This window comes from Dendrobates tinctorius, unplaced genomic scaffold (assembly GCF_039654945.1).
Source record: "Dendrobates tinctorius isolate UK_male_01 unplaced genomic scaffold, ASM3965494v1 ptg000181l, whole genome shotgun sequence".
Classification (NCBI taxonomy): Eukaryota; Metazoa; Chordata; class Amphibia; order Anura; family Dendrobatidae; genus Dendrobates; species Dendrobates tinctorius.
Genome location: NW_027361848.1, coordinates 3,193,589 through 3,215,981, shown reverse-complemented (window position 1 = coordinate 3,215,981; position 22,393 = coordinate 3,193,589). Strand labels below are relative to the sequence as shown.

Below are 22,393 nucleotides of genomic sequence, written 5' to 3'. Positions count from 1 at the left end.
CAGCGTGTTTCCTAAACGTCTTCAAAGAATGTATGCGAGCATTCTTCACTGGAGAGAAAGATGAACAGTTTTAGCCTTACTGCTGTTGATTATTGCCGACTTTGCTTACTTGTGTAGCACCGTCATACTCCACAACACTTGACAGATATTGTCCTCAGTGCTCCTGTTGGGGCTTACAATATAAATTTTCCTATCAATATGTCTTTGGAGTGTGGGAAGAAAACCGGAGTACCCAGAGGAAACCCTTGCAAACCTACAAACTTTGAGCGTAGTAATTGACTACCAGTTGTATAACCACTTTTCTAAGCCTTTTGACACTGGATGTATTTAACTTAATTGTTTCCACCATTTTTTTTCCTTCTGTTTCACAGGTGGGACCTTGCGTATATATGCAGACAGTTTGAAACCCAATATCCCATACAAAACCATTCTTCTGTCTACAAATGACACCGCAGATTTTGCAGTTATTGAGGCGTTGGAAAAATATGGTATGGAGAAGGAAAATTCTAGGGAGTTCTGCATTGCCATGGTAAGAACCATGTAGTTGTACACCAGTAACTTTGTTCTCGTCCATTTATGCTTCATGGGAGTATATGCATCTTCCCCTGTTTCCTTATCCATTCACCTTTTCACACATGTGTCACTGTCTTGCTGAAAAGTCCTTGGATGATGGCTGCTTGATTTTTATGTGTGTAAGACCCAGGGAAGAGTACTAGGCGTTTTGTGGAGTATTTTCTAAATCCATTTGCTCTTCATTGGATGATATCTAGAAATATATGTTTGGCAAATGAAAGCAAAATCATTATAATTGTTGATTTCAATAGATAAATATATGCATAGTGGCTGACACTAGGGTGCTTTCTAGGTTGTACAGCTTCTACATACTAGCTGCATCCTGTTACTAAACCGTACACGACAGTGGAGCTGCACTATCACTGACCACCTCCTCCTATGGCCATGCATACAAGGGTGGGGATGAGGAGCCATGCAGGCAAGGGTGGGGATGAGGAGCCATGCAGGCAAGGGTGGGGATGTGGAGCCATGCAGGAAAGGATGGGGATGAGGAGCCATGCATACCTGGCTTATACTCGAGTCAATAAGTTTTCCCAGTTTTTCCTGTCAAAATTAGGTGCCTTAGCTTATACTCGGGTTGGCTTATGCCCGAGTATATATGGTATTTATTTATTTTTTAATGTGAGGCCATTATACTAAACTGTGTTCCAAATTATTATGCAAAAAGAGTTTAGGAGTGATAAGGTTAGAATTTTTTTGTTTGTCATTTAAACTCATTGATGGTGATGTGTGTCAGGGCTCTTTATATCACTGAAAGCAATTGCAGATACCTGTGCAAATTAGTTTGGCAGGTGTGTCCAAATAAAGGCAAGACTACTTAAGAAGGCTGTTCCACATTATTAAGCAGCCTACATTTTTTGCCAAAATGGGAAAGAAAAAGGATGTGTCGGCTGCTGAGAAGCAATAATTTGTGGAGTATTTAGGTCAAGGCATGACTACAATCAACATTGCCAAGACACTTCATCGTGATCATCGCACAATCAAGAAGTAAGTAGCTGATTCCCAGCATACACGTGTGCATGCTGATAAGGAAAAATTGAGGACTCTTTCCAAGAGGCAATTGCGTCAGGTTAAAAGAGCAGCTGCAAAAATGCCTTGTCATAGCAGCAGACAAGTTTTTGAAGCTGCTGGTGCCTCCAACGTCCCCCGAACAACAAGATGCAGGGTCCTTCAGAGGTTTGCAGCTGTGCGTAAGCCATCCTGTCGACCACCTCTATCCACTGCACACAAGCAGAAACGGCTCCAGTGGGCCAAACGATACATGAAGACTGACTTCCAAACTGTTTTGTTCACCGATGAGTGCCGTGCAACGCTCGATGGTCCAGATGGATGGAGTGGAGGATGGCTGGTTGATGGACACCCCATGAAAACACAGCTAAGGCGCCAACAAGGAGGAGGTGGAGTAATGTTTTGGGATGGAATCATGGGGTGAGAGATTGTCGGCCCCTTTAGGATCCCTGAAGGGGTAAAGATGAACTCCATAATCTATGTGGAGTTTCTAAAACAGCACTTCCTGCCATGGTTCAAGAGGAAGAACCGTGCTTTCCGCAGCAAGATCATTTTCATGCATGATAATGCATCGTCTCATGCTGCAAATAACACATCTGCATCTCTGGCTGCTATGGGCATAAAAGAGGATCATCAAAAGGAGTGTCTATGATGGCGGGAGGCAGTTCACATCTAAGCAACAGCTCTGGGAGGGTATTCTGTCCTCATTCAAAACAATTGAAGCACAAACCATCCAAAAACGGACAAATTCAATGGACGAGAGAGTTCAGAAGCTTCTTTCGAACAAGGGGTCCTATGTGCAAATGTAACATTACCTAGAATAAAGTTTTGACGTGAAAACTGTTTGATTTCATTTTGTAATAAGCTGATAATGCTTATTTCACAATTGACCATTTTTTTGTTCAAAATAAAAATAAAAAGGTTGAAAATTCTGTTGTGCATAATAATTTGGAACATGCATTTTGAGTGTTTCTTATTTTTAAAAATATACTGTTTTCATTGGCAGTTTGTTCAAAAACATTGCAATTATACTAGAATATTAGATGACTGGAAAATAACAATGACTGCAATTCATATAGGTAATTAAGAGGAAATTTTTTTTGCATAATAATTTGGGACACAGTGTATATGGAGCACTATGTGAGCACATTATACAGTATGAAACACTTTGTGGGGCCACTATACAGGATGGAGCATCACGTGAGGCCATTATACAATATGAAGCTTCGTGTGGGGCCATTATACTGCATGGAGCACTATGTGGGGCCCATTACACTTTATGCAGGACTATGTGGGGGCCATTACACAGTATGGAGGACTATGTGGAGCCATTATACTTTATGGAGATCTATGTGGAGCCATTGTACTGTATGGAGGACTTTATGTGCTCTTTATACTGTATGGAGGGCTGCGTGGTAATGCCAGTTGAATTATACTGTGATGGGGTCACCATTCTTTTTTGGTGGAACTGAGGGGGGTACAGAAGGGTCATCATATGGTGCTGGTGGAGGAGTTCACGGTGGTGGTATCATACTGTTTGGGAGCACTTTTGTTTGCATCATACTTTATGATCTGTTTTATTCAAGATTTTTTATCCTTTGTTATTACCTACAGTGCCTTGCGATAGTATTCAGCCCCTTGGAACTTTTCAGCCTTTTCCCACATATCATGCTTCAAACATAAAGATACCAAATGTAAATTTTTGTTGAAGAATCATAATTGCGAAGTTGAACTAAATTTATTGGTTACTTTAAATTTTTGTGGAAATTAAAATACTGAAAAATGGGGCGTTCAATATTATTCTGCCCCTTTTCAGTGCAGCAAACTCACTCCAGAAGTTCATTGTGGATCTCTGAATGATCCAATGTTGTCCTAAATGACTAATGATGATAAATATAATCCACCTGTGTGAAATCAAGTCTCCGTATGAATGTACCTTCTCTGTGATAGTCTCAGGGTTCTATTTGAAGCACAGAGAGCATCATGAAGACCAAGGAACACAACAGGCAGATCCGTGATACTGTTGTGGAGAAGTTTAAAGCCGGATTCGGATGCAAAGTGGCTTCCAAAACTTTAAACATCCCAAGGAGCAGTGTGCAAGCGATCATAGTGAAGTGGAAGGAGTATCATACCACTGCAAATCTACCAAGACCCGGCCGTCCCTCTAAACTTAAATCTCAAACAAGGAGAAGACTGATCAGAGATGCAGCCAAGAGGCCCATGATCACTCTGGATGAGCTGCAGAGATCTACAGCTGAGGTGGGACAGTCTGCCCATAGGACAACAATCAATCGTATACTGCACAAATCTGACCTTTATGGAAGAGTGGCAAGAAGAAAGCCATTTCTCAAAGATAGCCATAAAAAGGGTTGTTTAAAGTTTGCAACAAGCCACCTGGGAGACACACCAAACATGTGGAAGATGGTGCTCTGGTTCCCTCCCACTCCCACACTCCAGCGTTTTTCCTGTCCCTGTAAGGACAGGCATGAGAGCGCCGCGAAGGAAGAGAGCCGTGGCATCCAGCAGAAGAAGCTTACCGGAGGGCCAGGGGGAACGGGGTCCAAACACCAAATTCTCCCATTAGATGGCCCAGGGCGGCACCCCCCTAAGGCCTCTTTCACACTTCAGTATTTTACAATCAGTCACAATCCGCCAGGTTTTTAAAAAAACGGATCCTCAATTTTCTTTTGAGGATCCGTTTTTTTCCCCCATTGACTTCCATTAATGGCGGATTGTGACGGATTGCCGTCCGTTGCATCCGTTTTTTTGGAGGATCCGCCAAAAGTTGCTGTCCGTCACCATCCTCAAAGATTTCAAAACGGAGCTTGCAACGTTTTTTCCTCTGGCGGATCCTCCAGGCACTCATTTAACTCGAAATTCTTTCTGGGTGCCGGACAAAAAAAAAATCTCTCCCTCTCCCTCTCCAGACTGCGATTCCTTTAAAATTCTTCATTTGTCGGATCCGTCAAAAAAACGGACAGGTGGCATCCGTTGTCAAAAGCACTAAAACAGATCCGCCATCCGTCCTTTTGGCGGATTTTGACTGATGCAAAAAACTGAAGTGTGAAAGAGGCCTAAGACTGGGTTCTCCGCCAGGCATCCAGTGAAGCGCTGCTCCGGGACTTGGAACCGCTTCCCCTCAGCGGGGCTCTCAGCTCCCGCCGTCACAGGCCGCATCATCCCCAGGCGGGCGCCAGTTGACAGCTTCCGGTGGCGTCCCAGCGTGGGAACGGAGCGACACAGCTGGAGCGGCAGACAGCGTGAGGATCAGTCGACCCACTCAAGGCAAGGTAGGACGAAGTGGCGGGGTGGGTCGGCCATACGGGACACCGCCATGGAAGGCGCTGTGGAAGCCCAGCGATCACCCTGAACCACCAATGTCTGTAAGTAGTGGGCATGATGAACATGACTTAAGACAGACGGGCTTTAACCAAAAAGCTCCTGTGCTTTATGATGGCAAAAGACAGCACCGACTCCTGCAGCATCAACCTCCAGGAAACCAGGCAGATCTAATAAAATGCCCGTTTGTGACAGCAGGACTGCATTTGTCAGGAAGCCTAGCCACATTATAGCCTGAGCGTCAGTGCATTCGACAGGTGGCGGCCGCTAAGCAGCTTGAGCCTGGGCAAGCCGCAGTCAGGGGCCATGCATTTTTCGGCATCTGCTGAACAGGAATCTCTGCGGCTGCAAAGTGATGGGAGACCGCAAAGGACATGGCTTGAGAATTCCCCCTGTGCAGTGGGGGAAACTCGACGCCTAATACACCTATCCCACGTGCAGACAGGTCCGCAATCACAGGTCACACGGGTCATACGCGTCAGGGGCGAATAGACCTGTTTCTTTGCCGAGATGCGCACAGGGGTCATAAAGGAGGTCCTCACCTCCGTCCCAGGACGGCTACCTTCTCAGTCATCCACCCCACACTAAAAGGTGTTAGGCTGAGTGGACTGCACTAGTCAGGTGTCAGCTGCTAAGCGGCCATGATGAGAGTCCGGTCGATCATCGGACGATTATAAAAAATCATTCTAGGGGAATGGGAGGACGCTGAGAAGCGGCTCGTTGTCCCTTGAGACTTCAGGCTCGCCTACCGTCAACCAGGTTAAACAATTGGGATTGAGTTCCTAGGATTGACACCCCAGGGGCAAGAGGCCGAAAGGCTCCTAATGAGGTCTTGGGTCTGCGGCGGCAAATAGGGTGAAGCCGGGCCGGGACCAGAATAGTTGACCAGTGGTCAAATCAACAGGTCCCCAGGGTCATGCGTTTCACATCGGTCGCCAGATCCATGTGTCTAGGATCGACCAGTTAGAGCACCAAGTTACAGGGAAAACCCCTAGAAGTGATTTCTTAGAGGACCTTCCCCCATGAGTGTTGGAGCTAGATCCCTGTTGGACGCTTCAGCCAAATCGGTGTGTTTTGCGGCCAGGAATAATTCTTTACCCAAGACGGCTCACCAAGCCTTATGGATGAAGATCTGGCCAGGGTTTACCAGTCGAAAAATAAGTTAGGTGCCATACCTTCTCAGGCAGGAAGGTAGTTGGACCGGTCTTGGATACAACACTGGAGAATACCACCGACATTAAAAAAACAGTCCCATGGGAAAACAAAGGTTTTCCCTTCAGAGGTCTGTCCTTTCCAAAGGCAGGATTATAGAAAGAGGGGAAATCGGCTCGCTGGGATCACTAGAGGAGGGGAAGAGTAGGATCCCCCTTCTCGTTCAGGACAAAATTCCTGCAACAGGCAGTGACACCATACTGGTTGGGGGTCACCTCAAAACACTTCTCAGAGCTAGGGGGCTCATCCCCCAGAACCAGCGGATCCTGAATACAGGTTCCCAGTGCTATACCCTCGAATTTGACCCCCCGAGCATGCATTGTAGTTACAAATCCCGGCCCAAAACCCTTATAGACCCTATATGGGCAGACGTAAAAGATCTACTAAGATCAGAAGTAATGGTCCCGGTTCTAGGAACAGAGAGAGGTCAGGGCCACTATTTAACTCTCTTCAAAAAAAAAAAAAAACCCTCTGGGGGAGAATCGAACCTCGAACCATTATAAATTTGGAACCACTAAACCACCATTCCCCGGATAGGCCGCAACATGCACAATAGATCCAGGAGTGCATGCTATCATGTTCCCATCCACCCTCTGCTCCTGCAGTGTGTAACTGCGCATGTGCCTACAGTTTACCAGAGTTCAGTGACTCCGGTAACCTCATTTACGGCACTGCTGCGTGGGAAAGGTCACACGCAGCAGAAGAGCCGTAAAGCGAGGTCCCGGAGCGGCCGAACACCGGAAAACTCGCCCGAATACTTCCGATCGCCGTGGGACCTTTGTTTTTTGTTTATTTTCTGCTGACATTTTATTTTTTTGGGGGAAAGGTTTTTTTTAAACTTTATTCAAGAACGAGGGGAGCGAGGGCTTCTGGGAACAAGATGGCGGGGCCTGGATGGTGAGTATACAGTATATGTTTTGTGTTGTATGTCATGTCATGTATGTTGAATGTAATGTCTGTTACATGTATGTTATGTGTTTTGTTACGTGTTTAGCACTGTACAATTGTGCTCGGTGGCCGCAGGGCCTACTCTTCCATCACATGGCCGGATGGGAGCAGCAGGCCCATGCGGCGATTGAGCACAATTGTCGCACTACCGTCGCATGGAGACGCACACAGACAGACACATACATATATACATACATACATACAAACATACATACATACCAAGTCTATCAAACGCCCCACGTCCATCTCCATGCGACGGTAGCTGTCCATCTTGCCAGAAATCTTGTCACTGCACACTATACTCCGCCCACACACTACACTTCCTCCCGCCTTGACATCATTTCCCCCCATTCCGCTGCGGTTTTTTGCACCCAATCCGCAGGAAAAAACGCAGATCTTTTTAGATCTGCGGTTTTTATGCGGATTTTACAAAGTCCATGAAGTCCTATGGGTGCGGAACCGCGGCAGAAACGCACAAAGAATTGACATGCTGCGGAAAATAAACCGCAGCTTTTCCGCGCGGTTTTTTCCGCAGCATGTGCACAGCGGTTTTGAATTCTCATAGAAAACAATTGTACTGTACACCGCAGCAGAAACTGCTGCGGATCCGCAGCGGCCAAAACCGCAGCGGAACCGCAGCAAAATCCGCAGCGTGTGCACACAGCCTTATGGCTCTTGGAAAGGGGTGAAAAAAACAAAAACTGAAAAATTGGAAAATAGCCCCGGGGAAAAGGGAATTTGTCACTAGGAGCAACCCTTGTATGGGCATGTAGGTCATAGAAAATTGAATAATTTGATAACTTGCAATCCAATATTATATTTCTTAGAAATCCACATTTTTGTTAACACGTACTGTTGAGATCTATGGGCCAGACTAAGATCTCCCTGATAATCTACCTCCAGAGCTTATTTTAAATTAAAGGGGGAATTACCAATGTGAGACATGTAGGTCAGGAGAGCAGACTGTCAGTTATTACAGCAGAAAACTGACCTCTGAACGGAATAAAGCAAGTGTGAACAAGTGCAAGCTGCCATGACTGCTTAACCCCTTACTTACATTGGACGTACTATTCCGTCCATGAGACCTGGGACCCAAGGACAGAATAGTACGTCCTACGCGATTAGCGGCGCTCACGGGATGAAACCCTCGGTGAAACCCTCGGTGCAGCGCGATGTACTCGCGCTGCACAGAGAGTCTCCTCCCACGGGGGCCTTCGGGGTCCTGCAGAGAGGCGGCTTCCTCAGTGCCTGCTGAGAGCAGGCGCTAAGAAAGCCTGCTGCAGTGCCTGTCAGATCAGCGATCTGACACTTTATTATATTGTCCCCGCGTTAATGTGATTGAAGAAAAAAAAGTTGCTTTTGGCCAACAGCGCTGGCGCATCCGTTTAACGGATCCTTTAAACGGATGGCACTAACACAATGTGAACCTAGCCTCACCCATTAGTCCCCTGCAATCATATCACTGATGGGCTGATTAGACCGCTGCACCAGCATTCATTCCTCTTAAATGTCGCAGTCAGAGACAGTGGCGTTTAAATTGCTTACAGCCATGGCCAGAACTCTGCATCTGTCACTTATGTGATAGACCAATGACTGCGATATAATATGGTCGGCATCTGCGGTGTGTTGTGGGAGCTCAGCTTGAGGACCCTTAATTACACATCTTTTTGTGGGAAGGAGTGGAGAGGAAGGCTGGGAAATGCACTGTGCTTTGCATAGGCTTAAAGAAGCACTCTCATTGCATACATTTTTGTGATTGGTACTATAGTGTTAGTGTGTTATTACAGTTAGGTCCATATATATTTGGACAGAGACAACATTTTTCTAATTTTGGTTCTAGACATTACCACAATGAATTTTAAACAAAACAATTCAGATGCAGTTGAAGTTCAGACTTTCAGCTTTCATTTGAGGGTATCCACATTAAAATTGGATGAAAGGTTTAGGAATTTCAGCTCCTTAACATGTGCCACCCTGTTTTAAAGGCACCAAAAGTAATTGGACAATTGACTCCAAGGCTATTTCATGGACAGGTGTGGGCAATCCCTTCGTTATGTCATTCTCAAGCAGATAAAAGGCCTGGAGTTGATTTGAGGTGTGGTGCTTGCATTTGGAAGGTTTTGCTGTGAAGGAAACATGCGCGGTCAAAGGAGCTCTCCATGCAGGTGAAACAAGCCATCCTTAAGCTGCAAAAACTAAAAAACCCATCCGAGAAATTGCTACAACATTAGGAGTGGCAAAATCTACAGTTTGGTACATCCGGAGAAAGAAAGAAAGCACTGGTGAACTCATCAATGCAAAAAGAACTGGGCGCCCACGGAAGGCAGCAGTGGTGGATGATCGCAGAATAGTCTCCATGGTGAAGAGAAACCCATTCACAACAGCCAACCAAGTGAACAACACTCTCCAGGAGGTAGGCGTACCAATATCCAAATCTACCATAAAGAGAAGACTGCATGAAAGTAAATACAGAGGGTTCACTGCACGGTGCAAGCCACTCATAAGCATCAAGAATAAAAAGGCTAGACTGGACTTTGCTAAAAAAAAATCTAAAAAAGCCAGCACAGTTCAAGAAGAACATTCTTTGGACAGATGAAACCAAGATCAACTTCTACCAGAATGATGGAAAGAGACAAGTATGGCGAAGGCGTGGTACAGCTCATGATCCAAAGCATACCACATCATCTGTAAAACACGGTGGAGGCAGTGTGATGGCTTGGGCATGCTTGGCTGCCAGTGGCACTGGGTCACTAGTGTTTATTGATGATGTGACACAGGACAGAAGCAGCCGAATGAATTCTGAGGTATTCAGAGCCATACTGTGTGCTCAGATCCAGCCAAATGCAGGTAAACTGATTGGTCGTCGTTTCATACTACAGATGGACAATGACCCAAAACATAAAGCCAAAGTAACCCAGGAGTTTTTTAAAGCATTATTAAAGCAAAGAAGTGGAATATTCTTGAATAGCCAAGTCAGTCACCTGATCTCAACCCAATTGAGCATGCATTTCACTTGTTAAAGACTAAACTTCAGACAGAAAAGCCCACAAACAAACATCAACTGAAAACCACCGCAGTGAAGGCCTGGCAGAGCATCAAAAAGGAGGAAACACAGTGTCTGGTGATGTCTATGAGTTTAAGACTTCAGGCAGTCATTGCCAACAAAGGGTTTTCGAACCAAATACTAGAAATGAACATTTTATTTACAATCATTTAATCTGTCCAATTACTTTTGGTCCCTTTAAAAACAGGGTGGCACATGTTAAGGAGCTGAAACTCCTAAACCCTTCATCCAATTTTAATTTGGATACCCTCAAATGAAAGCTGAAAGTCTGAACTTCAACTGCATCTGAATTGTTTTGTTTAAAATTCATTGTGGTAATGTCTAGAACCAAAATTAGAAAAATGTTGTCTCTGTCCAAATATATATGGTCCTAACTGTATACTAAAGAATTGCAGTCGTCTCCAGTATCTGGTGCCATTCAGCTCCTCTTCTGAGTCGCGTGTCGCAATTTATACTCTTGGCGCTCTATGGCACTGGCATGAGGTGGTGTAATTGAATCAAACACTCCTGATTCATTAAGAGGCCCACGCGTCTTAATGGATCAGATGCGCCTGTGAAGCGGTATGCACCTTGCCACAAACCTTACTCCGGTCATTGGACTCCCACTTAGGTGGAGCTGGGTGAAGATGCCAAAAGTGACAGTTCTGGCATAATTGGTTTGATGAATCTGGGCTGATGTGCAAGCCAGAAGTCTTTTTTTTTTTTTAAAAATAAATTGCAAGCTTGTGGATCCTCTTTCTGATGCATTATAAGCTTTCATAGTAAAAGCCACGTCCGTGTCTCTCACTGACTGCAGTGTGATCCATTTGTTCTGATGAACAGTCACGTGACTCAGAAGAGGACTGGTACTGCGCTAGATACTGGAGAAAATGGCAGTCAGTGAATATATTAGTATACCTACATTACACCAACATTTGCACATGTTTAGGGAAAAAAAAAGTTAATTGTTTTTTTAAGCTAGATAATTGTGAGGACGTTTGGCAAGCCACTCTCCTCTGACCTTTTACCTTGTGAAACTGGTTATTTCTCTGATGTCAATTTGCAGCAATTATTACTATTTTATCCTTGAAAAACTGCAAATTGTCTCTTCGGAGAGGAAGAGTACTAAGACTCTAGAGCCACCTTTAGGAAGAAGCAATCCTAAAAGTCAATGTCGACCCTTTAAAGAGCCTTGTCACATGACTGAGGATAAAAGCCAAAACCGGAATCTCAATGTGCAGATACTGTTTTGGGATTCTGCTTCTCATCAGTGTGAAGTGTGAGATGTGGTTTGGTTAGGGTGATAGGCGTCTGATCAAGATCCAAGGGGTAAACGTTTCTCCTTGCAGAGTGTGACATGTCAAGCATGCCGAGATGAAGAGACTTTAATGCCGCAATGCTCCTCTGGGAAATATGCAAATTGTCTCTTCAGAGAAGAAGAGGACTAGAACTCTAGTGCTATTGGAAGTAGCAATAATAAAAGTCAATGTCAACCCTGTAATGAGCCTTGTCACATGACTTAGGATAAAAAACAAAACCGGAATCTCAATTTGTTGCACAATCTGGTTTGTCTGTGTGAGAGGCTTTTATCCTAAGTCATGTAACAAGGCTCGTTAAAGAGTTGACATTAACTTTTATTATTGCTACTTCCTATAGGTGTCACTAGAGTAATAGTTCTCTTCCTCTCTGAAGAGACAATTTGCATATTTCCCAGAGGAGCATTGTGGCTTAAGTTTCCTCCTGTTAATATGTGTAACATGTCACTCTCCACAAGTAGAAATCTTACCCCTTGGATCCTGATGCTTATAAAACTGAAACTTACACTCAAGCGTAATCAGTTGATTGAAATACGGTATACTATATACTATGTCTGAAGTTTTCATTGTTTTGCATTCCGCCTGCTAACATTTCATGACTGTTCTTTACTCCCCTCTGCTTTTCATGTTGCGTTAGTTGCATGTTCTAATATCTTTATTTGGGAAGTGTAATGAAATATTACATCTATATAAATGTATACTGTCCCTATGAAAAATGGAAGTGTAAAGATTGTGTACTAGTTTATGACCGATTCATGTAGCGTTGTGTGAATCTCATATTTATTATATTGACGGCGGGAACACACACGACAAGCACTTCTACCTTTGATGTCCCCCTGTTTTTTCATAGATTGTAAGCTCGCGAGTGTTGAATTGTGTCACTCTGCAATGTCTTATTTTGTCTGTACACGTCCCCTCTTAAAGTGCTATGAAATATGTTGGCGCTATAGAAATGAAAATAATTATTCTAACCCTTGGACGTCAGCAATGAATGCCAAGGCCTTATATAGATCTCGCCTGCAAGGATGGGGGAGGGAATGAAAGTTTTGTCTGGGGACAGACAGAGGAGTAATCTACAGTGGCACCACCTACCCAGCCCCTGGAACACGTCGGGAACAATGTTTTCTGTACATATACCAAGCCTTATTAAACTGTACTAATGACATCACGAAGTTAAGTGCATACACTCAGTTTGCTATGTATATTTACTATAATCCATCATTACTGAAGTAAAAAAAATCCTTTTGTATAAAAAAAATGCATTTGCATATCTGTTGACACACAGATATTTTAACTTTTTTTTTGTTTTTAGATCATTTTAACTTCTGGCATTCAACATTCTGATACTGCTGTGAAAGAAACCATACTAGATGATGAAGAGTGTCCATTACAAATATTCCGAGACTGGCCTAGTGATAAAGGTATTTGTAGCATAATATTATTGCCATACAGCTCTGGATAAAATTAAGAAACTACTGCACAGTTTTATAAAAAATCAGCTTCTCTACATGTCTGACAGCCATTCCATTCCAGTGTCAGTTGAATTCCAACCAGACTACACCTCATTCTACTAAATGTGCTTCCGAACCAGATCTTATTTAACAAAGGAAAGTATAAAAAACCCTGCTGTGGCGTTAACAATCCTCTTGCAATAGGACAAGCTGGACGGCAAAAGACGTGCTAGTAATATCCCAAAAGTAATAGGAATGAAAAAATAACATATAACCATGCTAAAGAGTTGAAAAGAAAAGTGTTGTGTGACGGAAAGAAGTGCTTAATTCTGGCTTTACTACCAGAGGGATACAGTGAGCGTCATGTTGCCTCCATCCTTAAAATTTCTAAGACGGCAGTTCATTACAACAAGGTCAAGCAGCAGACATTGGGGACAACAAAGCTACAGACCGACAGAGGGCAAAAACGACTCTCAACTGACTGGGATGACCGTCATAATATTCTCTCAACAACCTCAGGATCACATCAAGTGACGTACAAAGGAATGGCAAATGGCAGCTGGGGTGAAGTGCACGGCAAGAACAGTTTGCAACAGGCTCCTCAAGGCAGGGCTCAAGTCATGTAAAGGTAGAAAAAAGCCTTTCATCAATGAGAAGCAAAGGAGAGCCACACTGAAGTTTGCCAAAGACCATAAGGAATGGACCATAGAGGACTGGAGTAAAGTAATTTTGTCTGAGTCTAATTTTCAGCTTTGCCCAACACCTGGTCGTATAATGGTTAGACGGAGACCTGGAGAGGCGTACAAGCCACAGTGTGTTGCACCCACTGTGAAATTTGGTGGAGGAACGGTGATGATCTGGGGATGCCTCAGCAAGGCTGGAACTGGACAGGTTAATCTTTGTGAAGGATGTATGGATCAAGCTGCATACAAGGGTATCCTGGAAAAACAGTTGATTCCTTTTGCTCAGGCAATGTTCCCCCAACTCTGAGGACTGGTTTTTCCAGCAGGACAATGCACCATGCCACACAGCTAGGTCAATCAAAGGGTGGTTGAAGGTCCACCACATCAAATCCCTGTCATGGGCAACCCAATCTCCAGACCTAAACCCCATTGAAAACCTCTGGAATGTAATCAAGAGGAAGATGGATAGTCATAAGCCATCAAACAAAGAAGAATTGCTTAGATTTTTGTACCAGGAGTGGCATAAGGTCACCCAAAAAGCAGTGTGAAAGACTGGTGGAAAGCATGCCAAGAGGCATGAAAGCTGTGATTAAAAATCATGGTTACTCCGCGAAATATTGATTTCTAGACTCCTTCCTGAGTTAAAACCTTAGTATTGTTTCTAAATGATTATGAACTTGTTTTATTAACATTATTTGAGGTCTGCAAGCACTGTATTTTTTTTTGACCATTTCTCATGTTCTGAAAAATAATACAAAATTTATTGCTTAGAAATTCGGAGACATGTCAGTAGTTTATAGAATAAAAGGGCAATTTACATTTTACTAAAAAATATACCTATAAAGAGAAAAATGAGACAAACTGAAAATTTTGCAGTGGTCTCTTAATTTTTGCCAGAAAAATGACAAAAAATGGGCTGAAAAATGGGCTGTATACACGGTAACTTTTTTTTTTCTGATCTTTCAGGTTTCATCGGGAGCTTATCTACAGCATTACAGAATGCTGTAGATAAGCCCCTGATGTCTGTGGCTGCAGCTGATAGGCCAAGAATGGGGTAACAGATCCCCTTTAAATTCCGCGCCAATATCGCTGATTGCGGCAAATCCGTGCGGCATTAGATGACCCACGTCAACCGTTGGGAGATCAGCAGCTAGCGCCGCAGATCTCTCGACGGTAGCGGTGGCGTGTCATTCGAATTCTGAGCCAATTCGCGGCCGGACTGTGCCTGTCGCTGATTGGTCGCTCCCGGCCGGGCGCGACCAATCAGCGACGCGGGATTTCCATTACAAACAGACAGAGAATTAGACGATGATATAGTAGATACCAAATTATAATGTGATGACATAAAAATCTGAATAATATATCAATACATCTTGCCAAAATTAGTATAATATAAACACAAAAATATATAGAATAACATACATATATATATATATATATATATATATATATATATATATATATATATAGTGCTAAAATATAAAAAAATGAATAAATGCAATAAATCAATATAGCTTGCCAAAATTAGTATAATATCAGCACCAAAGAAAATTTTATATGAATAAATAACCTTGAACCCTGCCTTGGACCTTGGTGTGTCTCCTAACACGCACCATGTCTTGAACTCTGGCGTGCCTCCTCGCCTGAACCCTGGCTCGCCTGCCAGATGCCCGGAGCCTGCCGATCGCTGCCAGAGGTCCGGAGCCTGATGACTGCGGCCTGATGTCCACAGCCTGATGTCCGATGCCATCTAGCCCTTGCCTGAACCCTGGCGTGCCACCTAGCTCGTATCATGCCTTGGACCTTGGCGTGCCCTCGCATGAACCTTGCTATGTATCACTTTGTTCTTGTTATTACACCTTGAACCTGATTAAACCCTGTGACCACACTTTGTCTTGTATCCTGCACATTCCCTGTTTCCAGACACTCGCTCTCGTGTCTTCCCTGAGCCGGCCGTCTGGTTCCAGCAGTCGTGGTGACTCACCCCCTTGGTCTTGTCCCTGACACTCCCTGTATAGAGGGTGGTTCCTCACAAGGTCAGCTCGCCCTTCGTGGGAGGGTGCCACGACCCAGAGGGTCCACTCTAGAAATCGACTCAGCAGAAGCCGACTCTGTCACACTTGCAAAATAAGTGGGATAAATACAAATGAAATAGTTTAAGTAGACTAAAATATGCCAAGATATAGATTACTATAATATAATCCATTAATATAAGGTGCCATAGCGCTACACCGCCATACACATTAGGTTAGGTAAACAGAACAAAAACTAGCATAATAAGAAGCTCTTCATACCAAATACAAGCGTGCTCCTGGTCCCTACGTGCGCTTCGGCGCTAGCCTTCTGCCGGGGGGGGGGGGTGGGCGTGTGCATATTTTAGTATTGTATTTATCCCTCTTATTTTGCCAGACTCTGCAATTCATCCAAAGCACTGCAGCACTTTTTTGTAGCAAATTATTTCTTGTTATACTGGCATATTCATTTATTTTCAAAGCGCATGGTATGTTTTGCACTATAGCACTTTATAGTATTGAATAATATACGATAGAGTTAAATCCATCTTGCAATATTTTGCACTTTTGCACTGTTTTATAGCACTTTATAGTATAATCTTTAGTATATTATGATATTATTTTTCACAATATTATTGTCTACACTATATATTTAAATGGAAAAAAGTTTTTGAGTGATCTATTTTAGCACTTAGCACGTTTTCTTTTTGCATATTTTATATTCATATAAAATTTTCTTTGCTGATATTATACTAATTTTGGCAAGATATATTGATTTATTTATTGAATTCATTTTTTATATTTTAGCACTTTTTTATATATATATTTTTTGTTCTATATTTTTGTGTTTTATAGTATACTACTTTTGGCAAAATGTATTGATATATTTATTCAGATTTTTATGTCATCCCATTATAATTTGGTATATTGATATAATTAACATATATTTAAAATTCTATATATATAATTTTCATAATCATAGAAGGTATTAATGCTAAATATATATATATATATATATATATATATATATATATATATATATATATATATACACACAGTGGGGCAAAAAAGTATTTAGTCAGTCAGCAATAGTGCAAGTTCCACCACTTAAAAAGATGAGAGGCGTCTGTAATTTACATCATAGGTAGACCTCAACTATGGGAGACAAACTGAGAAAAAAAAATCCAGAAAATCACATTGTCTGTTTTTTTTTTTCATTTTATTTGCATATTATGGTGGAAAATAAGTATTTGGTCAGAAACAAGCAATCAAGATTTCTGGCTCTCACAGACCTGTAACTTCTTCTTTAAGAGTCTCCTCTTTCCTCCACTCATTACCTGTAGTAATGGCACCTGTTTAAACTTGTTATCAGTATAAAAAGACACCTGTGCACACCCTCAAACAGTCTGACTCCAAACTCCACTATGGTGAAGACCAAAGAGCTGTCAAAGGACACCAGAAACAAAATTGTAGCCCTGCACCAGGCTGGGAAGACTGAATCTGCAATAGCCAACCAGCTTGGAGTGAAGAAATCAACTGTGGGAGCAATAATTAGAAAATGGAAGACATACAAGACCACTGATAATCTCCCTCGATCTGGTGCTCCACGCAAAATCCCACCCCGTGGGGTCAGAATGATCACAAGAACGGTGAGCAAAAATCCCAGAACCACGCGGGGGGACCTAGTGAATGAACTGCAGAGAGCTGGGACCAATGTAACAAGGCCTACCATAAGTAACACACTACGCCACCATGGACTCAGATCCTGCAGTGCCAGACGTGTCCCACTGCTTAAGCCTGTACATGTCCGGGCCCGTCTGAAGTTTGCTAGAGAGCATTTGGATGATCCAGAGGAGTTTTGGGAGAATGTCCTATGGTCTGATGAAACCAAACTGGAACTGTTTGGTAGAAACACAACTTGTCGTGTTTGGAGGAAAAAGAATACTGAGTTGCATCCATCAAACACCATACCTACTGTAAAGCATGGTGGTGGAAACATCATGCTTTGGGGCTGTTTCTCTGCAAAGGGGCCAGGACGACTGATCCGGGTACATGAAAGAATGAATGGGGCCATGTATCGTGAGATTTTGAGTGCAAACCTCCTTCCATCAGCAAGGGCATTGAATATGAAACGTGGCTGGGTCTTTCAACATGACAATGATCCAAAGCACACCGCCAGGGCAACGAAGGAGTGGCTTCGTAAGAAGCATTTCAAGGTCCTGGAGTGGCCTAGCCAGTCTCCAGATCTCAACCCTATAGAAAACCTTTGGAGGGAGTTGAAAGTCCGTGTTGCTAAGCGAAAAGCCAAAAACATCACTGCTCTAGAGGAGATCTGCATGGAGGAATGGGCCAACATACCAACAACAGTGTGTGGCAACCTTGTGAAGACTTACAGAAAACGTTTGACCTCTGTCATTGCCAACAAAGGATATATCACAAAGTATTGAGATGAAATTTTGTTTCTGACCAAATACTTATTTTCCACCATAATATGCAAATAAAATGAAAAAAAAACAGACAATGTGATTTTCTGGATTTTTTTTTCTCAGTTTGTCTCCCATAGTTGAGGTCTACCTATGATGTAAATTACAGACGCCTCTCATCTTTTTAAGTGGTGGAACTTGCACTATTGCTGACTGACTAAATACTTTTTTGCCCCACTGTGTGTATATATATATATATATATATATATATATATATATATATATATATTTATATATATATATACATACAGTGCCTTTCAAAAGTATTCGGCCCCCTGGAACTTTTCAACCTTTTCCCACATATCATGCTTCAAACATAAAGATACCAAATGTAAATTTTTGGTGAAGAATCAACAACAAGTGGGGCACAATTGTGAAGTTGAACTAAATTTATTGGTTATTTTAAATTTTTGTGGAAATTCAAAAACTGAAAAGTGGGGCGTGCAATATAATTCGGCCCCTTTAACTTAATACTTTGTTGCTCCACCTTTTGCTGTGATTACAGCTGCAAGTTGCTTGGGGTATGTCTCTATCAGTTTTGTACATCGAGAGACTGAAATTCTTGCCCATTCTTCCTTGGCAAATAGCTCGAGCTCAGTGAGGTTGGATGGAGATCGTTTGTGAACAGCAGTTTTCAGCTCTTTCCACAGATTCTCGATTGGATTCAGGTCTGGACTTTGAATTGGCCATTCTAAAGCCCCCGTTACACACTGCGATATCGCTAGCAATATCGCTGTAAAGTCACCGATTTTGTGATGTTGCAGCGATATTGCTAGCGATATCGCTGCATGTGATACTTACCTCCAACCGGCTCCCCCGCTGCTCATCGTTGGTCGCGCGAGAAGGTCCTGGATCATTTCTCGTCGGCCACTTCCTGCTGCGCTTCCTGTGGCGCCGTCGAGCTAGGCATGGACGCGGGCGGGAGGACGTCAGGATCGCCGCGTCTGACAGGTAAGTAGCGACCTCCGACCGCTGCTATGTCGCTGGTGAGATCTGCCTGTGTGGCAGCTCACTAGCGACTACTTAGCGATGCTCCAGCGATCCATATCGTTGTCGGGATCGCTGGTGCATCGCTATGTGTAACGGTACCCTAACACCTGGATATGTTTATTTATGAACCATTCCATTGTAGATTTTGCTTTGTTTGGGATCATTGTTTTGTTGGAAGACAAATCTCCATCCCAGTCGTAGGTCTTTTGCAGACTCCAACAGATTTTCTTCAAGAATGGTCCTGTATTTGGCTCCATCCATCTTCCCATCAATTTTAACCATCTTCCCTGTCCCTGCTGAAGAAAAGCAGGCCCAAACCATGATGCTGCCACCACCATGTTTGACAGTGGGGATGGTGTGTTCAGGGTGCTGAGCTGTGTTGCCTTTATGCCAAACATATCGTTTGGCATTGTTGCCCAAAAGTTCGATTTTGGTTTTATCTGATCAGAGCACCTTCTTCCACATGTTTGGTTTGTCTCCCAGGTGGCTTATTGCAAATTTTAAATGATACTTTTATGGATATCTTTGAGAAATGGCTTTCTTCTTGCCATTCTTCCATAAAGGCCAGATTTGTGCAGTGTACGACTGATTGTTGTCCTATGGACAGACTGTCCCACCTCAGCTGTAGATCTCTGCAGTTTATCCAGAGTGATCATGGGCCTCTTGGCTGCATCTCTGATTAGTCTTCTCCTTGTCTGAAATGAAAGTTTAGAGGGATGGCCGGGTCTTAGTAGATTTGCAGTGGTATGATACTCTTCCATTTCAATATGATTGTTTGCACAGTGCTCCTTGGGATGTTTAAAGTTTTGGAAATCATTTTGTATCCAAATCCGGCTTCAAACTTCACCACAACAGTATCACGGACCTGCCTGTTGTGTTCCTTGGTCTTCATGATGCTCTCTGTGCTTCAAACAGAACCCTGAGACTATCACAGAGCAGATGCATTTATACGGAGACTTGATTACACACAGGTGGATTATATTTATCATCATCATTTCTGCTGAAGACTTTGCCTCCTTCTTTAAGCAGAAGATCGATACGATCAGACTAAGCTTTGGCCCGCAGCCCCCATTACCCCTCTTAGCCGCTCATCCCTGTCCTGCAAAAGCCAGTTTCTCCACCATGACAGAAGATCAGCTCTCCACCCTTCTGTCAAGATCACACCTCACCACTTGTGCCCTCGACCCGCTCCTCATCCCTAACTTGGCCACAGTCTTCATCCCATCTCTAACACACCTCTTCAACCTTTCACTTACAAATGGTGTCTTTCCCTCATCCTTCAAACATGCCTCAATCACACCCATCCTCAAAAAGCCCTCTCTTGACCCATCCTCTGTCTAACTATCGCCCTATATCTCTTCTCCCTTACGCCTCAAAACTACTGGAACAGCATGTATATCTTGAACTGTCCTCCTACCTCTCCTCCTGTTCCCTCTTTGACCGCTTACAATCTGGCTTCCGACCACATCAGTCAACTGAAACTGCCCTAACTAATGTCACAAACGACTTACTAACCGCCAAGAGCAAGCGACACTACTCTGTCCTCCTTCTCCTGGACCTGTCCTCTGCCTTCGACACCGTGGACCATTCCCTCCTGCTACAGATTCTCTCATCTCTTGGCATCACAGACCTGGCCCTATCCTGGATCTCATCATACCTATCAGACCGAACATTTAGTGTCTCCCTCTCACACACTACCTCCTCACCTCGCCCCCTGTCTGTCGGTGTTCCTCAAGGTTCAGTCCTAGGACCCCTACTATTCTCCATCTACACCGTCGCCTTGGGGCAGCTCATAAAATCCCACGGTTTGCAGTATCACCTCTACGCCGATGACACGCAGATCTACCTATCTGGTCCCGACCTCGCCTCCTTACTGACCAAAATCCCACAATGTCTGTCTGCTATCTCAGCCTTCTTCTCTGCTCACTTTGTCAAACTGAACATGGACAAAAGAGAATTCATCATCTTTCCCCCATCTCCCTCTACCCCTCCACCAGACTTAACCATCAATGTCAATGGCTGCTCGCTTTCTCCAGTCCCGCACGCTCGGTGCCTTTGGGTGATCCTCGACTCTGCGCTCTTTCAAACCAGTTATCCAAGCCCTCGCCTCCTCCTGCCGCCTCAAACTCAAAAATATTTTCTGGATCTGCTCATTCCTCAACCACGAAACCACAAAAAACACTACTGCATGCTCTTATCTCCCGCCTCGACTACTGAAACCTCCTACTCTCTGGCCTCCCCTCTAGCACTCTGGCACCACTCCAGTCCATCCTACACTCTGCTGCCCGACTAATCCATCTGTCTCCCCGCTATTCCCCAGCCTCCCCCCTATGCTAGGCCCTTCGCTGGCTTCCTATTCCCCCAGAGGCTCCAATTCGAAACACTAACCATGACTTGCAAAGCCATCCACAACCTGTTTCCTCCATACATATGTGACGGTCTCCAGGTACCTACCCGCACGCAACCTTCGATCCTCTCAAGATCTCCTTCTCTACTCCCCCCTTATCTCTTCTTCCCACAACCGCATTCAAGACTTCTCCCGTGCTTCCCCCATACTCTGGAACTCTCTGCCGCAACACATCAGACTCTCGCCATCAACGGAAACCTTCAAGAAGAACCTGAAGGCCCACCTGTTCCGACAAGCCTACAGCCTGCATTGATCCTCGGTCTACTGAACCACCGCCCAACCTGCTCTACCCTCTCCTACTGTATCCTCACCCATCCCTGTAGACTGTGAGCACTCACGGGCAGGGTCCCCTCTCCTTATGTACTTGTGTGTCCCTTGTCTTACACATGTTCATTATACTTGTCTATATTTCCCCTTTTCACATGTAAAGCGCCATGGAATAAATGGCGCTATATAAATGCATAATAATAATCATTCATTTAAGACAACATTGGATCATTCAGAGATATACAGTGAACTTCTGGAGTGAGTTTGCTGCACTGAAAGTAAAAGGACTGAATAATATTGCACACCCCACTATTCAGTTTTTGAATTTCCACAAAAATTTAAAATAACCAATAAATTTCGTTCAACTTCACAATTGTGTCTCACTTGTTGATTCTTTATCAAATAGGGCAGCACGGTGGCTCAGTGGTTAGCGCTGCAGCCTTGCAGCGCTGGAGTCCTGGGTTCGAAACCCACCAAGGACAACATCTGCAAGGAGTATGTGTGTTCTCCCTGTGTTTGCGTGGGTTTCCTCCGGGTACTCCGGTTTCCTCCCACACTCCAAAGACATACTGATAGGGAATTTAGATTGTGAGCCCCATCGGGGACAGTGATGAAAATGTGTGCAAACTGTAAAGCGCTGCGGAATATGTTAGCGCTATAT

The 22,393-nt window shown here is 43.8% G+C and overlaps 1 protein-coding gene across 21 annotated transcripts in view; it reads left to right on the top strand.

Moving 5' to 3' along the window:
- AFDN (afadin, adherens junction formation factor) overlaps nt 1–22,393 on the top strand; it is a 647,761-nt gene that overhangs the window by 149,129 nt on the left and 476,239 nt on the right. For all 21 annotated transcript variants that reach the window (XM_073551829.1, XM_073551831.1, XM_073551836.1 and 18 more), the window contains exons 6-7: nt 372–529; nt 12,752–12,860. In XM_073551829.1, coding sequence (XP_073407930.1) covers nt 372–529; nt 12,752–12,860 — 267 coding nt within the window. The remainder of the gene's footprint in view (nt 1–371; nt 530–12,751; nt 12,861–22,393) is intronic.